Source organism: Pelodiscus sinensis, unplaced genomic scaffold, assembly GCF_049634645.1.
Source record: "Pelodiscus sinensis isolate JC-2024 unplaced genomic scaffold, ASM4963464v1 ctg34, whole genome shotgun sequence".
NCBI lineage: Eukaryota > Metazoa > Chordata > Testudines > Trionychidae > Pelodiscus > Pelodiscus sinensis.
Genome location: NW_027465849.1, coordinates 4,693,075 through 4,716,796, shown reverse-complemented (window position 1 = coordinate 4,716,796; position 23,722 = coordinate 4,693,075). Strand labels below are relative to the sequence as shown.

At 52.2% G+C, this 23,722-nt stretch overlaps 1 protein-coding gene across 3 annotated transcripts in view; it reads right to left on the bottom strand.

Moving 5' to 3' along the window:
• DLL3 (delta like canonical Notch ligand 3) overlaps nucleotides 1-23,722 on the bottom strand; it is a 329,262-nt gene that overhangs the window by 142,483 nt on the left and 163,057 nt on the right. The window contains exon 9 of one of the 3 annotated variants that reach the window (XM_075915296.1): nucleotides 14,082-16,565. The exons of the other annotated variants lie outside the window; for them this stretch is intronic. Coding sequence (XP_075771411.1) covers nucleotides 16,551-16,565 — 15 coding nt within the window. The 3' untranslated portion in view covers nucleotides 14,082-16,550. Of the gene's footprint in view, nucleotides 1-14,081; nucleotides 16,566-23,722 lie in introns of those variants that run through there. 3 annotated transcript variants of the gene reach the window in all.

The following is a 23,722-nucleotide window of genomic DNA, read 5'->3' as shown; positions in this document are numbered from 1 at the left end:
GCATCCTCAGCTGCTGCAAGCCGGCACTGATTTGCACCCGGATCTGCCCCCCGCCTGTAGCTGTGACTGTCTATGAGGCCTTTGGCCGACGTAAGCAAAGAAAAATGTGTCCAGGAGCCGGATCCAGACCCCGTCCCTGGAAGAGAGACGCAGAGAGGGAGCTAGACACAAGAGCGCCCGAGGAGGGGGGAGCCCATAACAGGACGGGATTTTCCAAATGAAAGGGGGAGGCGCTGAGAGCGGGTTGGCCAATCGAGGAACTACTCTGTGCCCTGCCTCCATGCAGTGCTCCTTGGTGACAGCGGCAGTGCAGTTTCACTTTGTTGGGGGCAGAATTTGGGGCTACGTAACCCTAAGCAGCATGGAGTCTGGGGGGTGGATTTAGCTCATACGTGGGGTCAGAGGAGCCTTGCTATGGGGGTAAATTGGTCCAACCCATGCAGAGGCCCAGGGGCCTTGTGGTGACGGCTTTAGCCAGGGCTTCAGGAGATCTGGATTTAAGTCCTGATTCTTCCCTTGCTTCCCTTCATCACTCCGTGCCTCAGTTTCTCTGCCAGTATAAACAGGGATGATCCCGCCTCCCTGCCAGCAGGGTGCTGGAAGGATAAAGTGTGAGGTATATGCCACAGTGTTGTAGGGGAGTAGACACACTTCTGTAGTCAGGAAGGGTCCACAGAGGCCCACTCAGCACTATAGCCCTGGCTGGGAGAATTCCTCTTTCATTCATAGAACCATAGAGCTGGAAGAGACCTTAGAAGGGCATCAAGTCCAGCCCCCTGCCCAAGGCAGGACCAATCCCAACTAAATCAACCCAGCCAGGGCTTTGTCAAGCCGAGACTTAAACCCCTCTAGGGATGGAGACTCCACTACTTCCCTAGGGAACCCATTCATGTGAGTCTGGACCTAGTGTTTGCCCCAGAGCGGGTGAGGACATGTCCTTGGTCCAGTCTAAGATGCTGAGCTCCACCGGGATGGCAAAAGAAAGGACTGGCCAATCCGGAAATGACACCAGACCCTGGGACAGGGTAATGCATTGATCAGCCTGGAAAGCCGGTGATGGTTTCATCCAAAACCTGATGAAACTACAGGCTCATGAGCTTGGTTTGTACAGGAACTAGCACATGCCAGACTGATTGGTCTATTGCAACAGGCACAAGAAGACCAAAGAAAAGCACATGTGGTGCTTGTTTACCTGAAAGGAAAGAACAGCAATCCTGGCAATTACAGCGGTCTCAATCTAACAGCTGGTCCTGGTAAAATTGCAGCACAGAGAGAGAACACAAAACCTCTCGGAATGGCAGAAAGAGGAGCAGGAAATGCAGCAAAATCAGGGAAGTACCAGCCAAAACTCAGCTTTGGGAGAGAAAACACCACTTCCATGGGCACTGAGTGGAGAGTGCCACCCCTTGTCTGGGATCAGGCCCTGGGCTGGGATGAGAGGGACAGGGAGAGGTTGGACAGAGCAGGGGCTCTTCTGCAAGTGCCCCAGGATGAGGCACTGAGCTATAGGCCCTTCAGTCTGGGAAAAATATGGACTGATTGGAAGGTGAACAGAGAAAAGCAACAGGCAGGATCACGGGGCTGGCGGGACAGAGTTGTGGGGTGCGGTGGGGGCATAATACAGCTCCCATGGTCGGGAGGGAGAGGGGACACAGCCTGCCTGGCTAAACCCCACCCAGGGAGAGGAATTATTTGAAGGGGCGTAGCTAGCGCACAATGAGAACTGCATGGCAGGGGAATGCCATGGGAAGGGCTGGCAGTCCTGACACAGGGACTAGATAACGAACAGAAGTCCCTGGTTCTTTGCATTGGTAGAGCTCAAAGGCACTTACAAATGGGGTCTCAGAATCACCACCCCCACTTAACTGATGGGGAAACTGAGGCAATGAGTGGGACTATGACTTGATCCAGGCCAGTGGCAGACCCAGGAACAGAGCCAGGTCTCAGAGTCCCACTAGACCAAGGTGCAGGCCTGGGAGGATCAACTGACGGGCAGGAGCAGTTGAATTGCTAGAACCCCAGCACACCCCACACCTCATAGGCTGAGCCAGGAGCAGCTGCCCCCAACACACACCCGATGAAGTGGGCTTGGTAGGGCACACAGCCCCCCACCTACCAGGCAAGGAACAGGGAGCCCCCTGACAACCCAGGCAGGCTCCAAGGTATGCTCATCAGCTTAGCCCCACTAATGCCTCCAGCCACTTACATGGGGCACCCAGCACACACTCTCAAACACACACAGTCCAGACTCAGGGAGCCATCACCTCCCCCCCCCACACACACACTCCTCCCCTCTAGGGTGGTACAGGAACAGGCCAGAGATCAGCTCCCTGGTGGTATAAGGTGTGTGGGGATCACCAGCGCCCGGCTCAGGGACACATCAAACCCACAACTCGGAACTCACTCCACAAAGCCGGTCGAGTTTTGCTCTCGGCCCTCACCCGGCAATGGAGACATTGGGGTCCCATGTGCTCGAACTATTAACAACCCTATAGGTGTATTGCTCTGCGCTCTCTGTACCATAAATTCCTTTATTAAATCCAAAGTGTTTGTTCTGCACATGCCTAATAGCCTGAAAACAAGCAGCTGCCCCACCTTTTGCAGCAACAAAACATTTGTAAGCATCATAGCATCAGGTGCTTTCACATAGGTCACACCCTCATCCTACACCCTAGGAGCTCCCCCCATAACTGGCGCTGACCTGTGTGGTCTCCCAGCCAGTGGGGGATGTGTGAGAACGACCGTCATTTCATTCAGCAGAGAATACATGATATCACAGTTACAAAGCCAGTTCCAGCCAGCCCCACATGAGGGATGCTATAGGGTGCCTCTAGATTTCCTTTTCCCCACCAAACTGCTTCCCTAAAGGCCTCAGAGTGAGGGATCACTTTCCAAGATAGGTTGTAGACTGTGGATAATGCGTTGGAGGGGTTTAAGTTGTGGACTGTAGGTAAGACAAGTGGAATTCTGTTGTTTTCTCTTTTGGGTCTGTCTTGAAGTAGTTCTTATCTACTGGTCATTACCTATAGTCCACAACTTAAACCCCTCCAACGCATTATCCACAATCTACAACCTATCTTCGAAAACGATTCCTCACTCTCAGAGGCCTTGGGGGAAAGACCAATTGTCGCTTACAGACAATCCCCCAACCCAAAACAAATTCTCTCCGGTAACCATGCTACACAGCTACAACATAAATATCCAAGAACCCAGCCCTGCAATCAGCCCGGGTGCCAACTCTGCTCACATATCTATACAAGCGAATTTATTACTGAAGCCAACCATATAAGCCACCAAATCAGAGGTTCATTTAACTTCACATCCAGGAATGTGATCACATCCAGGAATGTGATCTATGTCATCAAATGCCAGCAATGCCCCACTGCAATATATATTGGACAAACTGGACAGTTCCTACGGGAAAGAATTTATGGACACAAATCAGATATCAGTAAAGGGAACATACAAAAACCTGTTGGGGAACACTTCAAACTGCCTGGGCATTAGTTAACAGATCTTCAAGTGGCGGTTTTGTTACAGACCAATTCCACAAGCAAAATACACAGGGAAGGACTGGAACTACAATTCATTCACAAGTTTGGTACTCATGCTAATGGAATAAATAAAGATACCAAATGGCTGGGACATTATCAACCTACCGAACAATGAAGGTGCCAATGATGGTTCTTTGTCTGGTGTTAGTACTCTTCTTCTCTATTGCCTACTAATAGTTCTTATCTGCCTCTTTTGACTATCCAGTCTTTAGGTGCTTATAGACTATGGCTGTGTCTAGACTGGCAAGATTTTGCGCGAAAGTGGCCACTTTTGCGCAAACACTTGCCAGCTGTCTACATTGGCCGCTTGAATTTGCGCAAGAGCACTGACTTTGTACTGTACAAAATCAGTGCTTCTTGCACAAATACTATGATGCTCACGCTCAGGGATAAGCCCTCTTGTGCAAGAATACTTGCGCAAGAGGGCCAGTGTAGCTAGGGAAGGAATTTTTTTGCGTAAGAAAGCCCTGATGCGCAAAATGGCCATCGGGGCTTTCTTGCGCAAAAGAGCGTCTAGACCGGCCACGGATGCTTTTGCACAAAAGCACTTTTTGCGCAAAAGCATCCTTGCCAATCTAGATGCTCTTTTGCACAAATGCTTTTAATGGAAAAACTTTCAGTTAAAAACATTTGCGCAAAATCATGCCGGCCTAGACACAGCCTCTTTGTTTTTCCTGTTACATTCCAGCTCTGCTTTCCCCTTGATATTTTTATACCCACTACCTGTTCTTGTTTTCCCCCCTCCCATTTTTTTCCTTCCCTCCTTCCCCCGGGCCCTTCCTTCTCCCCTATTTATTTTAGTTCTGGACATCCAATACTCTGGTCATCTGAAGAAGTGGGTTGTGCCTACAAAAGCTCATGATACCATCTACATGTTTTGTTAGCTACCAGACTATCTGCTGTTTTTCAAGTTTATCCTGTACCGACTAGATCAGCTCTCCTCTAAAGCTTTTGGCTCACAACAGTTATCCTCCAGCTGGGGGAACTGAGACATGGCAACAAAGTGACCAGCACCTGCTCTTGGGACTAGAGCCCAGAAGTCCTGGGGAGCTGCTCCTGCCTTTCAGCCCCTCTCCCTTTGCAGCCATGCTGTGGCTGGGGTGCACAGCTGGCCCTGTCGCAGTCAATCTGCCTTAACCACGACAGGGCGGCAGCTGTCACCTACAGCCAGCAAGGTCTGTGACAAACCTTGAAGCCACAGCTGGCGCAAGTTTCCCCCTGGGAAGGAATCGCAGCTGCTCCTGGATGAACGTTGCACTGTCTCTTCCTCGCTTCCCTCCCCTCCCCACCCCTGTGTCTCTAGCCGCCTTGTGCACTTCCTACGTCTTTCCATGCCGCCTGAGACCGACCCCACCCCCCACCTGGCCTTTCACTCTTGTGCTCCAGTCAGCCCCAGCTCCTGCCCCCTTAGCCCTGCACCCCCAGTTCTGTTCTTCGGTGGCAGACGGGATTGCTGGGACCATGGAGGCTGCACTGTACAGCCGGGCAGTGTTGTCCAGCCAGTGATGAGCTAAGCAGGGGTGGGGCTGCTCCGGGCCAGGATGGGAGACTTCCGAAGAAAATCCCAAGGCTGCAGGGAGGGGCAGTGTCCTTGTGGGCGGCCCCACAGCTTCACAGGCGATTAATCAGCTCCGCCCACTCAGTCAGCTCAGGGAAGGGCCTCTGGAGCAGTTAGTGGTCCTAGGATGGCACTGGGGGGGGGGGGTGCTGCAGGGGGAAGGGTGCAGTTGGGGGGGGGGGGCTCAGCAGAGATCAGCACTAACACCATAGCGCCCTCTATTGAGTCCCACCACTGCCTGGCCTGACTCCCAGGGAGAGCACCACAGTACCCCTGTGTGGCACTAGGGGGCACTGTGCCACAGGGGTTGGGGGCTCAATAAGAGGCTAACCGCGGTGTGATGATAGAGGGTGCTGCAGGGAGTGGCATGATCAGCAGGGGGCGCTCTCTCCTCCCAGTCACTGCTGACCCCACAGCTCCACATTTCAGTATGGGCAATTCGAGTCTCCATCCCGTAACGTTTTCCTTGCAGTGGCAACTGGCCAAGGGATTTTCCATTTCCTGTCCTAACCCGTTGCTTGGCTGCTGCATCCCACCCAGGAGGTGGCTGAATTTCAGTTCTGGGTGAGCAATCCCTGAATAAACAGCTGCCGTGCCCCACCCCAGAGGTGGCTGCATTGCAGCAGTGGGCTGAGTGACAGTTCATACAAACAATCCTACAGCTGTGGAAATGGGGCTCATTAGGATCAATGGTTTGGCTACTGACAAGCTTGCTTTGTTTGTCTCTCAGCTGTTCCGAATTGCCCCCTCCTGCCCCGGTCTCTAGATACCACCTAAACTACACAACACCACACCGTACCCAGAGGCATACGGGGGAGCTGAAGCGCCAAAGACAATACAAAGCAGGAGCCACAAAGTTCTTCCTGTCAGAGATTTAGCCCCCCGTGGGTGCCCAGATGCAAAATTCTGCATTTGGATTTCAGCAGGGCAGCAACCCCAGTCTGTGACAGAGTGAGTTGCCCGCACCCCCGGCAGGGAACGCTTGCCGGCATTCGGAAGCGGTTTGAATCTCCAGGCAGGCCGCCGTTTGTAACAACCTGCACCCCAAGACATGTCATGGGCAGAGGCTGCAGCTATGGCCTTTGACCCTCCCATCTGTGAACCCATGACCTTTGAATCTCAAAGCATGAGCCAGGGATTGAATCTGGGTCTCCTACAGCCCAGTCCTGCCCTGTGGGCCAGGTTACGAATCAGACTTGCAGCGTGTGAAGACCAACTTAAATTCTACAGGAATGCAACTGCCACCTCAAGAGGTCAGTAAAGGGTAAGAACATCTGAGCTGCCGGACCAGGGAAGAGCAATGGCCCATCTAGCCGGGTATCCCGTCTCTGATAGTGGCCAGTGCTAGAGCTTCAGGGGAGTGTATAGAACGGGGCAATTACAGGGCGATCCCCCTGTCTTCCGCCCCCAGCCTCTGGCAGCTAAACATTAGGGTCGCTATGAGCTCCACTGATGGACCGACCCTCCAGGAACACCTCTAGTTCTTTTTCAAACCCAATTACAGTTTTGTCCTTCACACCGTCCCGTGGCAAGGGATTCCACAGGTTAACGGCACATTGTGTGCAGTAGTACTTCCCCTTGTTCGTGGGTAACCCACGGCCTCATCATTTCATTGGGTGACACCCTGGCTTCCGTATCACTGGAAAGAGCAAATGACACTCCTCGAGTCACTTTCTCCACAAACCTCCATCATTACCTCCCTTGGTCGTCTCTTTCTACGCGGAACAGCCCTATGCCTGGTACTCTCACTTCATATGAAAACTGTTCCATGCCCTCGGTCATCTCTGCTGCCCTTCTCTGAACGTTTCCCGTTCTACTCTAGCTTTTTAGAGGCAGGGCAGCCAGATCTGCACACAGTATTCAAGGTGAGAGCACACCATAGAATCATAGGACCAGAAGGAACCTGGGTCATCAACTCCAGCCCCCTGGACTCACAGCAGGACCAAGCACCATCTAGACCAGGGCTACCCAACTTTGGAAGCTCCGTGGGAAGGGGGAGGTTGTGGAATACACAATGATACTCACAGCACATGCTGAGGGCCGCAACTTAAGTGTGGTTGCATAGACATGCAAATACATATGCTAATATTTTGCAAATACGTATGCAAAATATATGCACCAATAAATTTCACACTGATGGACATGAATGCAAAGCACTTCCCACAATGCCCGGTGCTCTTAGCACCTCCTCCGTGGGGGCTAGAAATGACAACACCCTGTACCTGTCTGCTCCAGCCAGCCCATGAGCTTGCGTCTTTCACTGCTCACAATGCCTGGGAGATACCTCGCTGTTGTGGAGCGTGTTCCCAGTGGAGGCCGTGTTCAAAGGATCCCACCCGCGGGCTGCGTGTTGAGCCCTGTGTAAACCCAAACTGCACCGTGGGCTGCAAACAAACAGGCCACGGGCTGCATGTGGCCCAGTGCGCCCCCTATTGAGCCCTGATCTAGACCATCCCTGACAGGCTGTTAAATATCTCCAAGGGTGGAGATTCCACAACCTCCCCCTTCCCACAACCAATTTATTCCAGTGCTTGGCCACCCTGACAGGCTGGAAGGTTTCCTACTGCTCATTCATTGATACCAGGGCATGATGATTTTCTGTCCCTTTCTTCCACTGCTGTTGCTGACACGAACTGTGTAAGCTAAAGAGCCTGCAGCAGGAGGAGGCTTCGAAGTGTCTCACGTGGGCTGGAGGTCAGAGCTCTGCGCTAGCAGGGGCAGGGTCCCAGAGGATTTTGGTGTGAGCCCAACTTCAGGGAGTTGGGAAGTGAAGCTGACTTGCTAGTGTTAGTGTCCCCCATCAAATCAGCAGTAGCACAGGCCGTGAACAAGAAGAATCCCTAGCTCTGCGCTAGCACCACTCACCCGTAGTCCTCTCCACAGAAGGGCAGTGTCATTATTCCCATCAGACAGCTGGGGAAACTGAGGCATGCAGAAGGAGCGTGATGTCCATGGTCACCCAGCTGCTGAGCTGGGACTAGAACCCAGGGCTCCTGTGGCCCAGTCCACTCTCTGGTTTCATGGGACAAGGGATGCTGTCAGGGACTGGGGAAGGGGGCTGGTTTGCTACATGCCAGGACCCAGTCCCTGGAGCAATCTGCTTTGCATAGTGGGGTGAGGGAAGAAGGCTGGTGGGAGTGTGATGTTTTGGGGCTCTCACAGACCATCCCCTCTAGTCCTGAGTCTCCCCAAATTCTGAATGACCAGACCCTTGGCCTTCTCCCCCTCTGGAGGCAGGAAGGGCTGTGGGGGGGAGGTCACCCAGCAAGGAGCGGCTAGGCAGCTGGAGGTCAGGATGCTTGTGGACTGGCTACCGGGGTCAGGGCTTGGAGCCATTGCAGCACCAAAGTCCCCCCCCCAGTTCCAGGGCCAAGTGGTGACAGAACCCCTATTGTTCGGCGCAAGGCCTGAAACTTCACAGCCATGGGCTGGAGACAGAAGCTCCAGCCCTCTCCACTGAGCACCAGTTTACTGGAGGCACAGCTGCCCCTACTGGAGACTGAATCCACTAGCTGGCCCCAGGACGGGCACCATGTCAGACCCTGCCTCTGTGCCTCAGCCTTGTCCTGCAGAGCCCCTCCTCCTCCTCTCCTTCACTCACTCTGCTGAGGTCTGTAGGGAAAATGATCTGAGACCCAACAAACTCGCTTCATACAGAGAGGCCCCCACACAGCTCTGGGCTGGGATTGGCCTCTGTTGCACCCCAAGTGTCACCATCAATGGCCTAAAGGGGAGGGAAGAGGATTTGGGGGGGAGGAGCTATGCCCTTACCAATCAGGAAATGTGATTTACATAAACTCTCTGATTGGCTGGTTAGAGGTGATGTAAAGGCACTCACAGTGGGCTGCAATTAATCCCTTGCTGGTTCCTGCAGGCCCCTATTAACTGGGGTTCTGCTCTGGGGGGCCTGCAAGAACCAGGCCCCAGAGCTGTTCCTGCAATCGACAGCGGGACCATGGGATTCAGAAGCCCAGCATAAAGACAAAGCACTCACTGGCTGCAGTTTTCTGAGGGGTAATCAGGGCCCTACACATGTAAGGGGCCTGAAATAAGAACGTCATATTGAACCCCTGATATTTACAGCTTGGGAAAAAATATAGGGAAGACTGGAGCTGAAAATTTTCCCCAAAACGTATTTTTAAATAATCACCAGGTTGGGTGGGGGAATGAAATTTAAGACATTCATGAGCAATGCACTGACCTGGCTTTGTCCTTAGTCTTCAGCAGACAGTGTCAGCAGTCAAACAGCAAACGGTCGACCTTTCTCCCAAAAGCTCCCTCGTAGAATCATAGAACCATAGAGCTGGAAGGGACCTCAGAAGGTCATCGAGTCCAGCCCCCTGCCCAAGGCAGGACCAATCCCAATTAAATCAACCTGGCCAGGGCTTTGTCAAGCCAAGACTTAAACACCTCTAGGGATGGAGTCTCCACTACTTCCCTAGGGAACCCATTCCAGTGCTTCACCACCCTCCTAGTGAAATAGTTATTCCTAATATCCAACCTGGACCTCTCCCACCACAACTTGAGACCATTGCTCCTTGTTCTGCATCTGTCACTACTGAGAACAGCCTCTCTCCATCCTCTTTGGAACCTCCATTCAGGAAGTTGAAGGCTGCTATCAAATCACCCTTATAGACACTTACAATTCATATCCCCCCCAATCAGGAGATGGATCCAGGTTTTGGGGGCAGCCCTGAGCTTGGAGTCCCAGTACAACTGTCTGTCCTTCCCCATCCCACCTCTGTCATCACTTCTGCTTTTATAAAGAGGAGAAACTGAGGCACAGATCGATGACTTGCTCAAATTCTCCCAGGTCTCCTGCTCTCTCCACAAAACCTCACTCCCTGCCTCCCCACTCCTCCCATTCTCCATGCAAGCTGCCAGCTGTGACTACCTATTTATATTGTGGGAGGACCACTGTAAACATGCCATTTGAACTGACTCAACAATCTGATGTGGGCTTGTGATGCAGGGGACCAGGCCCTGAGATTCTCTCCCGGAGGCCCTATGGTCCTGCCACACCCCACCCCACCCCAGAGAAGTCCTCCAAGCAGGCTAGGATGGCTGCAGGAGAAGGAGCCAATCAGGAGCCAGGAAGGCCCTATAAAAGGAGCTGCAAGGCCACACACCAATCAGTGCTTCTGGAGACCTCAAGGTGTGAAGACCGGGTGACGGGCTGGCTGAGGGAGTGTCAGCATCGTGGACAACTCTGTGTCAATGAGGCAGAACTACGATGAGGCTTTGAGATAAAGCCCTGAGATAAGGACGAGAAAGGTGTCTCCAGAAGGGTAAGCCTTGTGGGCACCATTCTCTATCAGAGTGGGGAACGGACTAAGGGACTGGACTCAGAAACACCGTACAGATGGTACTGAGATGGGACCCTGTTAAATGTGTAGCTGGAAGGCGTGTGACTCGGCCGGAAGGCAGAATTGCTGAAGAGGCTTTAAATGAGAAAGTGCAGGCATGCACACTCAGCCAGAGGGAGGCACTAACAAGACGTGGGTGTCACCCTGCTACAGGGCTCAACAGACAGATTTTCGTCCTTCTATATCAGTGGTTCCCAACCTTTTCCAGATGGGGACCCATTTTGACAATTCAGGAAGTCTTGGTGACCCAGGGCAATTAAAAAACGGGGGGAGGAGGGAGGACAGACCCACCTGGGGGAGATACTTGGTGACCCTTTTGAAATGTAATGGTGACCCATATTGGGGTCCCGACTCATAGGTGGGGAAACCCTAAGTCAGATAGAATAATCGAATCCTAGGGCTGGAAGAGACCACAGGAGGCATCAAGTCCAGCCCCCTGCTAAAAGCAGGACCAATCCCAACTAAATCAACCCAGCCGGGGCTTTGTTAAACTGGGACTTTAAAATCTCTAGGGATGGAGATTCCACCCCCTCCCTAGGGAACCCGTCCCAGTGCTTCACCAGCCGCCTAGGGAAAGAGTTTTTCCTAATATCCAAGCTAGACACACACTCCCACTGAAACTTGAGACCATTGTTCCTCGTTCTGCCATCTGTCCAGGGTCAGCCCAAGCCATTTTGGTGCCCCGGGCCTGGGCGCGTGGCACCGCCCCTGGGTGCACGGCACATGCGCTGCCCAGCCCGGCCCAGCCACCGCTGCTGGCGTGCAGCTCGGGGCGTGCAGGGCCCCGTGGCCGTGGGGGGAAGGGCGCTGCTGGCCGGCGCCACGGTGATGGGGGAGGCCAGCGCTGCGGGCCCCTTACAGCTGCCATCAGACGCCCCCCATAAGTTGGCGCCTTGGGCAGCTGCCCGGCTCGCCCACTCCTTAGTTCGGCCCTGCATCTGTCACCACTGAGAGCAGCCTCTCTCCAGCCTCTTTGGAACCCCCTTTCAGGTAGTTGAAGCCTCCTGTCAAATCCCCCCTCACTCTTCTCTTCTGCAGACTAACTAAGCCCAAATCCCTCAGCCGCTCCTCATAAGTCATGTGCTCCAGCCCTCTAGTCATTCTTGTCCTCCGCTGGACTTTCTCCAATGAGTCTGCATCCTCTCTGTAATGGGGCACAGAATTGGATGCAATACTCCAGATGTGGCCTCACCAGAGCTGAGTAATGGGGAATACTCACTTCCCTGGATCCCCTGGCAATGCTCCTCCTAATGCCCCCTAATATGCCATTAGCCCTCTTCGCTACAAGGGCGCCCTGTTGACTCATGTCCAGCTTCTCATCCGCTGGAATCCCCAGGTCCTTTTCTGCAGAACTGCTGCTTAGGCAGTCAGTCCCCAGCCTGTAGCAGTGCTTGGGATTCTTATCAGATTTCTTTTGGCCCAATCCTCCAATTTGTCTAGGTCACTCTGGACCTATCCCTGCCCTGCAGCATATCTACCTCTCCCCCTAAGTGTAGGGTATGTCTACACTGCAGAGTTTTCTGGGGAAAACGGCCGCTTTTCCAGAAAAACAATACTTATATCCACACAGCTCTTGCATTCTTTGGACAGAAAGTCGAAAGAACGGAGGAGTTTTCCGACAGCAGTAAACCTCATTCTACGAGGAAGAAGCCTTTTTTCGAAAAAGCGTTTTCGGAAAAAGGTGCGCGTAGAGACGGAAGAGTGGTTTTTTTTTTGAAAGAAGAGGCCTCCAGCAAAAAGGACAAGTGCCCTGGTGGCCACTCCATCCACAGTAATCACAACTGAAATGCAAGAGAGTGTCCAATCAATGTGGACGCTATCTTTCGAAAAAGCAGCTCACTTTTTCATTGCCCTTTTGATGTGTGGAAGATCTCTTCCAGAAAAGCTTCTTCCGTAAGAAGCCTGAACTCTAGACATAGCCTTAGTGTTATCTGCGAACTTGCTGAGGGTGCAATCCATCCCCTCATCCAGGTCATTAATAAAGATGAACAGAACTGACCCTTGAGACACTCTGACACAAACCGCCAGCCAGACACTGAGCCGTTGATCACTACCCATTGAGCCCGATGATCTAGCCAGCTTTCTATCCACCTTACAGTCCATTTATCCAATCCCTACTTCCTTAACTTGCTTCCAAGAACACCGTGGTAGATCGTATGAAAAGCTTTGCTAAAGTCAAGCTATATCGCTCCAGGAGAGGTGTGATTTTCTTTTTCAGAAAATTGTTGTACTGGTACCATCTCTGGACAGATAGGCTGGTACAAAGGAACATTACCTCAGGATGGCTTATTCTCCTTCCTATGCAGAAATACGTATTCCAGTTTACGCAGACTTAGCAGAAAGTGGTTTTGTGTATAATATTGATGGATAATATGGAGGTTTATTCTGAAGCATTTAAAAAACTTTCTTTTGATCAATTCAGATTTTCATATTTGCACAATACTTATAGGGTTCCAGAGAATGGGAGGCTCAGACAATAATTATTTAATGACTGTAGACACAGATTCAAAAAGTTAAAGCTTTTTAACCATTATGACAAGCAGGGTCCATGTTCCCCTGGGGGTACGCAGATGTCTTCTGGGGGTACATCAACGCATCTAGGTATTTATCTGTTTTACAATAGGCTACATAAAAAGCGCTAGTGAAGTCAGTATAAACTAAAATTTTTATCGGCAATGACATGTTTATATACTATCCCCCGAAATGTAAGTGAACCATTTCTCTTCCAGTTGATTTGCAAAAAGGAGGAAGTGAGCAATTTGTCAGTAATAGCGCACTGGGACACTTTTATATCTTTCTGCCTGATTTTGTAAACAAGTAGTTTTAAAGTGAAATGTAACCTTGGGGTGCGGAAGACGTCCGACTCCAGAAAGGGGCACAGTCATCAGGAAAAGTTCTGATTTATAACACAGATTGCCACTAAACTGTGAAACTATACAAATGTCCTTAAATCAAACCCTTTTTTGGAATGATTAAAATGCTACTGGAGGTGTATTTATTTCTGTGTGTTTTGTTTTTGTTTTTTTGCGGCAGCAAGCATTATTTATTTTGAAAAAATGAATTAAGTTGAAATTAACTAGAAGCAGCCATGCCTAATGGACAGAGCACAGGACTAACAGCCAGCCACGTTCCCCCTTGCTTTCCCAAATGGAAAATGACTAAGGGTATGTCTACACTACCCTCCTAATTCGAAATAGGAGGGTAATGTAGTCATACCGCAATTGCAAATGAAGCCCGGGATTTGAATTTCCCGGGCTTCATTTGCATAAAGCCGGCCGGCGCCATTTTTAAATGCCGGCAGTTCGAACCCCGTGCCGCGCGGCTACACGCGGCACGGAGTAGCTAGTTCGGATTAGGCTTCCTAATCCAAACTAGCTGTACTCCTCGTGGAATGAGGAGTACAGCTAGTTCGGATTAGGAAGCCTAATCCGAACTAGCTACTCCGTGCCGCGTGTAGCCGCGCGGCACGGGGTTCAAACTGCCGGCATTTAAAAATGGCGCCGGCCGGCTTTATGCAAATGAAGCCCGGGAAATTCAAATCCCGGGCTTCATTTGCAATTGCGGTATGACTACATTACCCTCCTATTTCGAATTAGGAGGGTAGTGTAGACATACCCTAAGATCACTTAGCATTCATATAAGTGGGAGTGAAAAGGAGGCCAAATGCTGAAGTCTTTACGCAGGCCAAGCTGCCGTTCACTTCCCTCTGGGATTGTCCCAGCTCCGAGTCCTGCTGACGTCTATTGCAAGACTAAGATTGGCTTCAATGGGAGCAGTACCAGGCCTTAGAGTAAGCATGGGGTTCAGGACTGGGCTAGACCCTATTGGACAGCATGGCTACCATCAGGGCCAGATTAACTTTTCTGGGGACCTGGGGCTCCTAGGCTTCTTCTTGGGCTCTCTAAATTCTGGGGTGGGACCAAAATTTAGGGATCTGTGTGAGGGAGGGGACTGTGGTTTGAGGCTCAGGGCAGGAGGTGGGGTGGAAGTTTGGGCATGGGAGGGGGCTCAGTGTTGGAGCATGAGATCTGGGAGGCTGAGGTTAGGGTATGGGGGCTGTGACAGGGGGTTGGGGTGTGGGTGCATGCTTACCTGGGGCATCTCCTGTTTGGTGTTTGTGGGGGGAACAGGTGGTTCTGCATGGCCCATGCTTGTAGGCACCATCCCCACAGCTCCCATTGGCCAGGAATTATGGCCAATGGGAGCTGTGGGTGGCAGAGCCGGCAGGCAGGGACAGCACCGTGAGTTGTGACCCTCCGCTCCCATCAATTCCTGTTCCAGGGGCAATCAAGTGAATCCCTCCCCACACCACGTGCAAAGTCTGGCAGGAATCTTGCCTGGTTTCATTGCCACCACTGACTCTCCAGACAAAGCAAATCTCACCCAGACTTGAGGTGTGAGGGAGGTTTGCTCGGCTCTGAGACAGCTACCCAGATCTGAATGCCTCAGTAGCTCTGACAGGATGCAATGAGGTGGGCAAGATGGAGCGGAAACTGGCACCATGGGCCAACCTTGGGTTCTAGTCCCAACTCTGCCAAGGTGTGACATTGGGTATGTCATGTCCCTGTGCCATGCCTCAGTTTCCCCATTGATGAAAGGGGGATGATGACATTCAGTCCACAGCCCAATCACTTTCAAGCAGATACATGTGGCTTTGAATGCCTTGGCCAGCCCCAGTGCTGCCCTGTGTGCCAACCTTCACCTACTGGCTACTGCCAAAACCACAATAGATCTTCTCCATATTAGGGACAAGTCAGCTGGGAGAAGTAGGGTAAGGAGAGGGCTGGTGGAGGTAGGGGCTCCTGGAAGAGCTGAGTCTCCTGGGAGAGTGGGTGGTGCAGGGGCTCACAAATTGTGGGGGAGGTGACAGATAGAGGAAGGTCAGGAAATCGATGTGCCCTTCCTGATCTCGGTCACTGTGTGTCTGGGCGGCGCCCGGCCCAACGGGCCCTGATCTCGGTCACTGTGTGTCTGGGCAGCGCCCGGCCCGACGGGGCCCTGATCTCGGTCACTGTGTGTCTGGGCGGTGCCCGGCCCGACGGGCCCTGATCTCGGTCACTGTGTGTCTGAGCGGCGCCCGGCCCGGCGGGCCCTGATCTCGGTCACTGTGTGTCTGGGCGCCCGGCCCGACGGGCCCTGATCTCGGTCACTGTGTGTCTGGGCAGCACCCAGCCCGACGGGCCCTGATCTCGGTCACTGTGTGTCTGGGCAGCACCCAGCCCGACGGGCCCTGATCTCGGTCACTGTGTGTCTGAGCGGCGCCCGGCCCGGCGGGCCCTGATCTCGGTCACTGTGTGTCTGGGCGGCGCCCAGCCCGGCGGGCCCTGATCTCGGTCACTGTGTGTCTGGGCGGCGCCCAGCCCGACTGGGCCCTGATCCTGGTTGGTCTCTCGGCAGCCCCTGGCACAACGGGGCCCTGATCTGGGTAGAAGCGGGTCAATTCTGTTCCTCGCACAAGGCAGGGCCCTGCCCTCCATGGGGTCTATGCGGTGTCTGGTATAATGTGGGGCCTTGATCTCGGCGGGGGCGGGGTCTGTGCAGTACCTGGCACACTGAGACCACGATGCTGGATGCGGTGTAGAAGTGTTACTGTAATACACCCGATGATCCAGGTCTGACCCTTAGTCTTTTCAGTTACAGGTCACCTGTTGAGTTAAAATCTGCATCTGGGAGTTTTCGCTTCTGAGGGGGAGGAGGGACCTTTTTTCACCCCTTCTAATTTTTTTTCCTGGCTATACTTTGCATCAGAAACTTGGTGCTTTTCTATCTCTACTTTCCCCTGGAAGACTCTTTGGAGGACTGGAGAGCTTAGGGCTTTGTCTTCCTGTGGCAAACTTGCACTACAGCCATGTGGCTGGATTACATCCTCCCTGGTGCCAGAGACGTGGACCCCCAGTGGCTGAGAGAGGGAGGTGGCTCTGAGCCAGGCCTTCTGAACCTGGCGTTTGCTTCCGATCACACACTTTTTCATTGAAACACCTAATGAAGAGATGGGAGAAAAGTCCTCTCTGCTACAAATCCAACAGCCCCTTCTTCTTTCAGTCATGGGTAGAAGGAATCAGCACCACTGGGTCACCAAGGAGACCTCTAGGATAAACAAGATTTGATGACTCTGAGTGCGAAACAAACAGAATTAAAAGAAAATCCAAACCCCAACCTTTCAGGCCTTTTCAAGTAGAACAAAGGCACAGAGCCGACTCCCACCAGGACACAAGCACAGGGATGGCAGTCAGCACCCTTGGATGTGACACCTCACCAACACCCTGCGCACTGAAACACATGCCCGCGCGGTAGCGGGCTGTTCTCCGCTGGACCAGACGCGAAGGGCAGCATGGCATGCTTAGGAGTTGCCTGTCGGGGGCATCTGACCAATGGAGCTCTACCTGTGAACCAGAACGATTTGGGTTGGATCCCACGCAAGCAGCGGAGAGCGATCGGGGCGGGGGACACGTCCGACTCCAACAGCACAACACAAAGCCTGGAGAGCGATGGGCTGGTTCGGGGGCAAGCCCCAGGCCAGTTGAACGCAGCCAGAATGGGCATCTATTATGTGTATTACAGTGGAGCACAAGAGCCCCAGCCTGGAATCCCCATCGGGCCAGGTGCAGCACAGACACAGAGAGATGGGCCCTGCCCTGTTCCCTGTCTCTCTAGCTCCTCTCTGCCCCCAGTCCCAGGGCAAAGGCCTCTGTTCGGAGCCACAGGCCCACTATGCCCTGGGGTTGGGGCCCCCCATGGTGTGCGGATGGAATCATGCCGGCCCAAGGGGCTGGTGCAGAGCAAGAACCGTGGAGGCGAAATCTCCAAGGCAAACGCAGCCTGAAGGATCACTAGGCTGCCCAAAGGGGAATTAGGGCTGGGTCGATTTCAAAGGTCAAGTTTAAAGCAGAAAAAAGAGGCGGCCAGGCGCAGGCTGCAGTGGAGTCTGCTCCAACTGTGGGGATTGCTTGAGAGAAACACCCCCTTTGCTGTCCCCTGCCCCCCAAGCTCCAGGGTGGGGTGGAGAAAACTGGCTGCACCTTCCACACCCATCGGCCCTTTTCAGGCCCTTCTGTGGGTCCAGGCCCTGTGTCCATGTTGTGGGGGGAAGGTCCTGATCTCGTGTCCTGTAGCTGATACCAGTCCCAGACAGCTAAGTCCCCACAGCCCCCCAGACAGGACCAGTTGTCCTGAGACTTTAGGGACCTTTTCTGCTCTCTCTTTTGTACCAGGTATGGGGCCCTGACTCCCACACTGATTTACACTAGGTTGAGTGGAAGAGGAATCAGCCCCCAACTCTCAGACATGGATCAGCACCAAGCACGTTCCACCCCCACCTTTGTGCAGGGACTTGGGGCAGAGTTAAGGGTATCTGAAGCCAGAACTGCATTTCCCAAGTTTCCCCCAAGATTGCAGTTTGCTTGGTAATATCAACATGATGCTTGGGGTGCGCCAGCTCATGCAGGGTCCCCATGTGCTGACAAGTGCGTGTCTGGGATCAGCCTGACCCACCCGTGTATTCGTATCAGGTATTCGGATAATAAGAATGTGTTTAGACTTTAGGGAAGGCTGCCAGCACTCATCTGACTTACAACATCTGTAATCCCGATGGTAAGGCAAGATCTGCGCTGAGGATGTTAGGTCCTGTCCAGCAAGGAAGGCCCAGCCATACCAGATGGACTCTTGTGAAACTTTAAAGAGGACAAAAGACTTTGTTGTTTCATCTTCACTAGGAGGGGAGGAGAGTGGACTTGCCTCCGATTAGTGGAGTCTGCAGCTCAGAGAAGAAGCAGGGAGGGAAATTTAAAAAACCCCCAAACCCCTAACCAGAAGGAAATGGATCATTTTGAGGCTTGGACTCTGTGGGTATGTCTACACTACCCCGCTAGTTCGAACTAGCGGGGTAATGTAGGCATACCGCACTTGCAAATGAAGCCCGGGATTTGAATTTCCTGGGCTTCATTTGCATAAGCGGGGAGCTGCCATTTTTAAAACCCCGCTGGTTCGAACCCTGTGCAGTCCGAACTATCTAGTTCGAGCCCTGTGTAGCCGCGCTGCACGGGGTCCGAGCCAGCGGGGTTTTAAAAATGGCGGCTCCCCGCTTATGCAAATGAAGCCCGGGAAATTCAAATCCCGGGCTTCATTTGCAAGTGCGGTATGCCTACATTACTCTGCTAGTTCGAACTAGCGGGGTAGTGTAGACATACCCTGTGAGACAAGGATTACTGGGCATAAGCAAGAGATCCCCGGTGCTTAGCCTGGGTTAGACCTGAAGGACACACAGAGCTTGCTTATTACAGGAGCCTCTATTGCTTCTTGAGATAGAAGATTGGAACTCGTGTGGGTGGGTGGGTGTGTGTGTCCATCCGTCTATCGGCTTTACTCTTGCAAAGAATTCTCTTGTTTCTTTTCCCCACATAATAAATCTGCAGATACACATTGAACCTCTCTAATCTGGCACCCTTGGGACTTGACCAGTGCCAAACCAGAGAATTTGCCGAACCAAGGGAGGTCAATATTGTCTAGCAACACTTCCATTTCTTACTGGGCTCTTAGAAGACATTTAGGGGTAAATTAGAGCTAACTAACAGCACAGAACAGGCGGCGAGGAGTCCTGTGGCACCTTATAGACTAACAGAGGTACTGGAGCATAAGCTTTCGTGGGCAAAGCCTCACTTCATGCAGAACACTGAAAGCCAGGACTGGAGGCTGTAAGCAAACATGATGGTGTCATATAAAAAGTCATATGTGGGGCCTGCAGCTCAGCAGGCTGGGATGGAAGTTTCCATCCTTGCTGTACACAGCCTGGTAGAACCTTGGAGTCTGTAAACAGAAACCGCAGCTGTCCCTTATCAGCTTTAACGCATGCACTTGAGCTGGCAAACTACTAAAGCGGTAAACAAGTGTGACCTTGGTCTCAGCTCATAAGAGTGATTGGAATGGCATTGAGCCAATATGCGCATATCTGGTAAACAGCTGTGCTATAACTAGTGTGGGGAATCCCATGCCCTGGTGAGTCTCACCAGGGACCTAGACCTCGGAGGGTGCCCTGGATTGCCCCAGATGGAGCCACGTCCACTGCGGCCCTGGTGCGAGGTGAGAGGAACAGACTCCCCACAGACTGAAGGGATGTAAGCATTTCTAAGTGCCCGTTACTCATTTATGCATTGCTCTGCCTGCGCTTATTGATGTGTCACTTTGCAGTAGCTGTGTAACCATTTGGCAGTATTAACCCTGTAATAGTAGCGACGTAGTGAGATTAATAAAAGCAACTGTCCCTAATCAACTCTGTGTTGAAGCGAATCCATAATCGTATTTGGCCAGGGCCTTGTGAACTGACAGATGAGACTATGGGAAACTCGGCCACACCCATGATAAGTGGAAATTAAAATCCGGACTAGAGAGGTTCAATTTGTAGTTTATTATAGGACTAGTGATGAGCATTGTCTTTGGTGCGAGATCTAAATCAATTTTCCTGGAGTAAGTGGTGGATCGTTTGGGATTAGAAGTAACTTGACTATTGCTGGGATTCTCAGTGTTAGGGACCATCTATCGCACAGGTAGGGGCACGTGTGTGGCGAGAGATTGGACTCAGGGGGACTGTCTGTGACTCCCTATCCAGCCCATGATAGGGCCTGTGGACTTCACACATGATAACAAATCTAGGTACAGAACTTGCAGCCAGTTTGGGGTGAAACCCAGCTCCCAGCAAGCTGCCCAGAGGGTGGAATCACACTCCAGAGCCAGGACAGGACAGCCTGAGCCTGGCACAGGTGTGGCGGGATTCACAGGGCTCCAGCTCAGATCAATGGACAGCGCCTGACCCCAGTGTCAGCACACTTTAAACTGGACACAAGCGTGAAAGAATTAACACGATGGGTGAAGCCCAATCGGGTGAGGGTGAGGAGGGGAAGGTCCCCTAAAGAGAGCCCCCCAGGTCAGGGGCGGAGACCTCTGCTCGTACGGTTTGATCAGGTGCCAGGGAAGGAGAGGTGGCAGAGCCCAAAAAGGAGAGCACCACAGTGGAACTGGCCCGAGTGCAGCACCTGGGAGCCCACAAGCACCAGGAACCTAGGGGGGAAATGTGGAGCCGGGAAACTGAGGCAGCATTGGAGTGGGCCCACCAAAGGCGCAGTCAAAGTCAGCGAGAGGACACGGGTGGCAGCTCACACAATTAACTTGAGCAGTAAAGGGAACTTCCCCAGCCTGCGAGTCCAACCCCACAATACAGGATAGTGGGAAAAGTCTGGCCCATTTACACAGACACTCACTGGACAGAAAAGCTCCTGTCCACGTGCCAGAGACACTGCGGTTTGCACAGTGTTCCAGCGGATACACAGGCGCCTGCCTCTTCACTAGATTGATGGGGAAAGCCAGACAATGAGGTGGAGGAGCAGAGATGAATGGTACCTGACGGGGGTCACAATTTAAAGATGTCCCCCCAAACAGCATCACTCACCTCTCCTCTGGCACACACACCCTCCCTCCCGCTCCCCAATCTTTGCTCTCTTCATGGGCATAGCTTGCAGGTGGCACCCAGGGAGAGGGCCTAGCTGGCAAACCCCAACAAAAATTGGGGGAGACACATGAGCCCAGGGTCCACACCCCCACGCCGTCACCTCTGTGGGGGAAGAGGATACTGAGGAGTATAAGAAACTTAATGTAAATGGACTGAAAAGGTTTTAGATTAGTCCAAGGCCCGCTGCTCGAAGCGCAGAACCCTCCGAATGTTCAACAAGTGGCATGTGTAGAATTGTATAGTTGTAAGAACATGGGTAAGGGACTGGGCACTGAGGGTGATCATGGAAAATTGCTTGATCTGATGGCCCAGGAGCAATTATTAGAGGTAGTTACAGAGGAGGTGAAGGCAGCCATCCATGACAACAAACCACCTACAGTTTTAGAGGCTGGAGAAATCACTGCTGAATATGTTGAATCAAGGGTCCATTGGCGTGGGGGGCAAATTCCAGAGGGAAGGGAAGACCGTCCGTGCCCCCAAGCTAAGAGAGAGGACTGGAAATAAAACTAACCCAGCCCAAACTTTTATGACATAAAACCCCCAAGGGAATCCAGGGTGAAAAGCAGGGGGGGCCAATGGGGGTCTATGTGTGGCCCACAAAATGTTTTATTCACTGTTGTCACGTGCAGGGTTTCCTGATACTGCTGGTTTCTGCCCACCTAGTTTTTTTCCTACCGGTGTTTCTAAAGTGACACACACACATAAAGGCAGGGCCCCGGACGTGAGGTGTGTGCAGACTGCACACAGCGCTGACTGTGAGAGCCGGGCGTGCCCGCTGCAGCCAATCACAGCGCAGCCACGGTCCCATCAGCACCCCCGCACATTCTAGCTACGCCAGCGCAGTGAGCAAAGCGACCTGATCCCAGGAGAGCGCCTGGGTTCTGACAATCTTGTGGCCCAGTGACATGAAGGAGGCTGCTCATGTGGCCCATTCACTAGCCTAGGTTGCCCGTCACTGGTTTAAATCCCCCTGCCAAAATGGAAGGCCGATATTCTGCCATCATCATGGGACTCGCAGCAGCCTAAACCAATCTTAACCCATCCCTCCATGCCTGGCTCTATTGAATGCCACTACCAGCGCCCCACAGGCAGCAGAAGGGCAGGAGGAAACTGGATCAGGACTGAGCCTTGAGAGAGGAATGAAGGTTCTATTGTGAACGCTAAGGGAAATGGCGTATGTTGTAAGGGGCAAAGGGACACCGGCCCAAGCCACTTTTATCAAGCTTAAAAAATGACTGGTCCTGTAGCACCTTAGGGTCTATCTACACTAGCCCCTAGTTCGAACTAGGGAGGCTAATGTCGGCATTCGAAGTTGCAAATGAAGCCCAGGATTTAAATATCCCGCGCTTGATTTGCATCTTCCCGGACGGTCGCCATTTTTGAAATTTACAAGTCCAGACTAACTGCCCGCATCTACACGCGACAGGGACCCAGTAGTTCGAAATAAAGCCCTAGTTCGAACTACTCATTATTCCTCCTGGAATGAGGTTTAACAGGTAGTTCGAACTAGGGCTTATTTCAAACTACCAGGTCCCTGCCATGTGTAGATGCGGGCAGTTAGTCTGGATTTGTAAATTTCAAAAATGGCGACCAGCCAGGAAGATGCAAATCAAGCGCAGGATATTTAAATCCTGGCCTTGATTTGCAACTTCGAATGCTGACATTAGCCTCCCTAGTTCGAACTAGGGACTAGTGTAGACATTCCCTTAGAGACTAACAAAAAATATAGACCGTGTGATGAGCTTTCGTGGGCACAACTCACTCCTGATGACATGACACTGTCTATATTTTGGTTAGTCTCTAAAGAGCTATAGGACCACTTGTTTTTTAAGCCTTTTTTTTAGGTTACAGATTAGCATGATTACCCCTCTGAGATTTTTGGTCACAGAAGTTTTTCTGAGAGAGGAAACCGGTTTCCTGGTGAGCATTTAGCTTTGGCTAGATGCCCCAGGATTGTACCTCTGGCCAAGGTGTACTTCGAAGGCAAGGCTGTTGCAGGAGATATTGTGTGGGCATTAGGAATCTACTCCCCACTGCTGTTTTAATTGGTAACAACACTGTAGTCATATCTAGCTGGTTCATATCACAATCCCCTGCTGAGAACAGTCTGGCTCTGCCTTGGCTGTGGACAGCAGGGGGCGCTGCCAGGCATGGGGTGAAAAGCAGGGTAAAAGCAGGGTAGCTGGGCAGAAACAGCAAGTTCACTTGAGACCGACAGACCAAGACAGGGAGATGGAGCCAAAACGCGCTACAGAGGTGTTTGCCAAAGGGGCTGTCGATATTACGAGGCCTCTACCCCAGACCTTCCTAGAATGGAAGGAAACATATGGACTGGTTGTGCTGGATTCTGCCAGCAGCTCTAATAGAAATGCTGAGAACAGTTACTGCCCAAAGCACTATTTCAGCAGAGTCGGTTTTCTCCAGAAAATCTTATGCCTATGGTTTTCAAGAAGCTGCAGGCAGGGATGTCAAGGAGTAGTCATCTAGACAATTAACCAATAAGTAATCTAGACAATTAACCAATTACCAATAATCTACCCACATTCCCCCCCCCCCTTGTTGCCTCTATCTATAGGGAACTTGGACCCCACGGACAGGGGCTCCTGCCACCCCACGCTGCTGCCTCTGTATCAGGCAACAGGCAGCTAGTATGCAAAGGGAGCTGGTTTTTAAACTGGCTCCCCTCCTGTCACCTCGCACTGCACCCTCTGATACAGAGGCGGCAGCATGAGATGGCAGGGGGCTC